General features: G+C 37.9%; 1 protein-coding gene across 1 annotated transcript in view; it reads right to left on the bottom strand.

The window, feature by feature from the left end:
- Positions 1-216: 216 nt before the first annotated feature.
- Positions 217-5,012, bottom strand: part of LOC137655384 (tigger transposable element-derived protein 1-like) — a 6,213-nt gene continuing 1,417 nt past the window's right edge. The window contains exons 2-5 of the mRNA XM_068389276.1: positions 3,625-3,810; positions 3,278-3,501; positions 2,480-3,004; positions 217-225 (exon numbers count right to left, since the gene is read on the bottom strand). Of these exons, the coding sequence (XP_068245377.1) occupies positions 217-225; positions 2,480-3,004; positions 3,278-3,501; positions 3,625-3,810 (944 nt within the window). The remainder of the gene's footprint in view (positions 226-2,479; positions 3,005-3,277; positions 3,502-3,624; positions 3,811-5,012) is intronic.

Below are 5,012 nucleotides of genomic sequence, written 5' to 3'. Positions count from 1 at the left end.
AATCATCTGATTTTCTTGAATCACAAAATGGGACTCACTAGCATACAGTAACACTCACTCAGAGAGATTTGAGAAAAAATTTAGATTCTTACGAGTTTTATATCCTTAAATGGTAGTTAAAAACTTGGAGCTATTCAAACTATAATCTACAAATTATCATTAACTATATATTGAATGAAGGCTTTGCCAACATCAATATAGATATCATATAAGAAATTACTGCACCTGCGGAAATAAATTAAGCGGAAGAAAAAGTTCCTGTAAAAATTTCCTTTTGAATAAAAAAAAAAATCATAGCTAAACATATGTAAGAAAAAAAAGTTGTATCTGAGTAAAAGTGTTACCTTGTGTCAATAGTTGGTAAATATCTTTATGGATGGATGGAAAGTAGACGTTAGGTTTAAATGGATGTTATAAGACAAAGATTGGAAGTTTCCATTATTTTAATGATTGGTGGATGATACTGTTCTGATTATGTAATATGGAAAATCACCCATATAAATAACCAGAAGATTTAAAAACTCTGTGTAAGAAGAGATTATTTAAAGAAAATGAGGAAAAGTAAGGGTATGAATGATAAAAGGAAAACCATGAAGATTAAACAGGAAATGCTAGACTTGGTGGATGAATAATGTCATCCAGTAGCTTGAATATGAGTAGGTAAATATCAAATATTGAATGAAGATGAGAGAGAAAGGGTGGGAGCGGTACTCGAAAAATACAAGGAGTAAAAGAAACGTTCCATGAAGTTTACAAACGGCCGGGAGTACACGTAATTGTCTTCGGGGGGGGGGGGGGGGGGGGCAATTGTGAAATATTGGGAGACATTTTTAAGAGGAGTTATTTATAGAAGTGACTCGTACCTTTTGAGCTAGGATTAAGGACAATATATCAGTTGAAATAAACATTTTATTTGTAATGCATGTGATGTAAAGAACATTTTTAAGTTTTAAAGGTTGCTCAGGAATTGTAAAGGAAGTAATAGTGGTAATACATTAGCAATATAATGCTCTAAAGGCTGATATTTATGAATATGACCAGCACCCAAACATTCTCTCCACCATAGCTAGAGCCAGTAAAAGGCCAGGCAATGGCAGCTAATGACTCAGCAGGCAGACTGATTGGTTCAATTAAATGAGACACGATAGGATACTATCAAATTTCATTATCCCGCAAACACCAGTCCAGTTTTATTACTAGGCAAGGACGTATCCAAAAGTTGTACACCTCCCCCCCGACACATACAGACACACAGACACATACAGACACAAACACGAACACACACTCATACACACACAAACAGACACACATACACACACACACACACACATATATATATATTATAATATAGATTGCATATATATATATATATATATATGTATATATATATATATATAATATCTGTGTATATATATATATATATATATAATATATATATATATATATATATATTTATATATATATTTACATATATATCTATATTTATATATATATATATATATGTATATATATATATATATATATATACATATATACACAGTAGGCCCCCGCCATACGACATTATTCCGTTCCGGAGTTGGTATCGTATGGTGAAAATGTCGTATGGCGAGCAATAGAATAGTTAATGCGTGAAAAACCCTTGGTAAAAACCTAGAAAATTAAAATGTAACAAAATACAATGCAGTAGTGTAGTAAGCACTGTACTATAGTATACTTATATATAATATACATGTACAGTACTGTACAGTATATAATTAAATAACATTATAAATAAAAAGTATATACTCTACAGTACTGTAAAGGAAAAATTAAATCTTATTTACCTTTGGAGTGACGTGACTTGAGCTGGTAGTGGGTGGAGGCAGAGGGGGGAGTAGACGGTAGAAATGAAAACGTATCAATGCTAATTATGTTATGTACACTTAATAATAATTTTATTCTTACTAATAAACACTAAAAATTAAAAATGTTTTTTTTATTATTTTTGTCTTTTGAAATAATTTTTTTATTATTTTTTTTTTTAGAACTTAGAAAATTACTCTTGTTTAGCTTTTTTGATAGAATCACTATTATCGTCTTTGCTTTCTGACATTTCTCTTTTGGAGACTTACCTATCCAAAGAAGCCTGATTCTGACGATTCCTCAACATATTCCTAAAATGACTCATACACTTATTAACACTCCGCATAAGACGACTTGTGTGAAGTTTTCCTGGGTGTTTCTTTTCAATGAAACTCGTAAGGTTTTCATACCAACCGATAGCTTCCCTTATTTCTGACGATGTCGTTTCTTCAGTCTCCTCCCCGTCCTCGCCTCCACTAGAGCTGTGCTCTTCTTGAATGATCGTCAGCTGCATTGCCTCTAACTCCTTTAAGTCTTGAGTCGTAAGCTCCTCCCTGTGCTCCTCGATAAGGTTATGGACGTCAGCCTCATCGACAACAAGCCCCATGGACCTCCCGATTGAAATTATTTCCTCAACATCACCCTCAGGGGGAGGATCATCAACGGCCTCGTCTTCGGTTGATGGGTCGAAACTTTCAAAGTCTCCTTCTGCTCCAACAACTGGCCACAGTTTCTTCCATGAGGAGTTCAAGGTGCGCCGTGACACCTCATTCCAAGCAATGTTGATCATCTTCAGGCATTGAACGATGTCAAAATGCGCCATCCAAAATTCATGGAGAGTAAGTTGAGTGCTTTCAGTCACTTCGAAGCATCGTCTGAACAGATGCTTCGTGTAAAGCTTCTTGAAGTTGGCAATCACTTGCTGGTCCATAGGCTGGAGGAGAGGGGTGGTATTTGGTAGCAGATAGAGAACCTTAATGAAGGAGAAGTGAGGATGAATGATGTTCTCGAGGCCAAGAGGGTGAGCAGGGGCATTGTCTAGCACCAGGAGACATTTCAGAGGAAGATCGTTCTCTTCTAAATAGTTCTTGACACCAGGACTGAAGCAGACGTTTATCCACTCAATAAATATGGTCCTCGTGACCCAGGCCTTAGCATTAGACTTCCAAAATACCGAGAGCCTCTCCTTCATGATATTTTGTGCCTTGAAGGCACGAGGATTTTCTGGGTGGTATACCAGTAGGGGCTTAATTTTTAAGTCCCCACTGGCATTTGCACAAAAGGCGAGTGTTAGTCTGTCCTTCATTGGTTTATGGCCAGGAAGTTTCCTTTCTTCAGCTGTGATATATGTACGGTGGGGCATTTTCTTCCAGAAAAGGCCAGTTTCATCGCAGTTAAAAACTGGCTGAGAAATGTAGCCTTCTCTGGAAATTACGTTCTCAAAATTCTTGAGGAATTCTTCTGCTGCTTTCTTATCAGAACTGGCCGCTTCTCCATGCCTGACGACTGAGTGAATACCAGTCATCTTCCTAAACCGATCAAACCACGCATGAGAAGCCTTAGACTCTTGGAGGGCTTGCTGCGACGTTCCTTTGCCTCCGCTGTCTCTCTGGGCTTCCACGAGATCGGCAAAGATGGCGCTCGCCTTGTGCGAAATTACTGATTGCGTGAGTGTATCACCAGCGATTTCCTTCTCTTTAATCCACAGAAGGAGTCTCTCCATCTCATCGTTGATTGAGGTCCTTCCACTGGCAAGGACAGTCATGCCTTTAGAAGACTTACTTGCTTTAATGGCTTCATTATTCTTAATAATTGTACCAATCGTAGATTGGTTACGGCCGTATGTATTATCAAGGGTAACGATGAGCATGCCTTCTTCATATTTCTTTATGATCTCCAGCTTCATCTTCATAGTTATCATCTTCCTACTTCTGCCTTTAACAATTCTAGCAATCTTGGGACCCATGGCTAACGAATTAAAGTTATAATTGAGCACTAAAATGCACAACAAATAACAATATCGCAAGCACTCAAACGAGATCAAGTCTTTGCGAAACGCACATAAGATTCTGAACTGAGCGCGCGTAAGACAAAGAGAGAGAGAGAGGCAGCATCTCTCTCAAGCATTGTGGGAATATTTTCGGCCAATAGCGTATCGGCATCCTTGTGACGCTGTGACGCCGACCAATAGCAGACCAGCTTTTTAGTGACGTATGGAGTGACGCATGAGCGTGGGTGTAAGCTAGTGACTCGCACAGTTGAACGCGTAGAAACCGCCACATTTGAGTTTCGGAATTCGATGCCGTAAGGTGGGGAAAATGTCGTAAGGAGGGGGAGAAAAAAAAATCGTATTCCACAACGTAACGTGAAGAAAACGTAATTGGGGACGCCGTATGCCGGGGGGTCTACGTTTACTGTGTGTATATATATATATATATATATGTAGATTGTTTCTATATGTATATAAATATATATATATATATATATATATATATGATAAATTTTGCACATTTACACGTGTTTTTCATATTCAAATAAGCCATATATATTTTTGATACATTAATGTCTGGATTCTCTTAACGACCTCAGGATCAGAGCCCCAGGCGAAATCACACAAAGACAAGAGCTTGCGTCCGGCCGGGAATCGAACCCTGGTCGGCAAGCTTGTATAGACAGTGACTAAACCACTTGGCCACGAAGAAAGATAAAAGTCAATGACAATTCTTCTGTACTTATACCTGTCGGATTCAGGTGTTTTGTACTTAGAATTGAAATCAACCCATCTTCACCATCGTAGCTAATTGGTAGTTTGTTACTTGGCATTCGATTAATGATAAATTTTGCACATTTAGACGTGTTTTTCATATTCAAATAAGCCATATATATTTTCGATACATTAATGTCTGGATTCTCTTAACGACTTCAGGATCAGAGCCCTAGGCGATATCACACAAAGACAAGAGCTTGTGTCCGGCCGGGAATCGAACCCTGGTCGGCAAGCTTGTATAGACAGTGACTAAACCACTTGGCCACGAAGAAAGATAAAAGTCAATGACAATTCTTCTGTACTTATACCTGTCGGATTCAGGTGTTTTGTACTTAGAATTGAAATCAACCCATCTTCACCATCGTAGCTAATTGGTAGTTTGTTACTTGGCATTCGATTAATG

Source organism: Palaemon carinicauda, chromosome 16 (genome assembly GCF_036898095.1).
Source record: "Palaemon carinicauda isolate YSFRI2023 chromosome 16, ASM3689809v2, whole genome shotgun sequence".
NCBI lineage: Eukaryota > Metazoa > Arthropoda > Malacostraca > Decapoda > Palaemonidae > Palaemon > Palaemon carinicauda.
The sequence above is the reverse complement of the archived record's forward strand: the minus strand, read 5'-3'. Positions and strand labels throughout refer to the sequence as shown.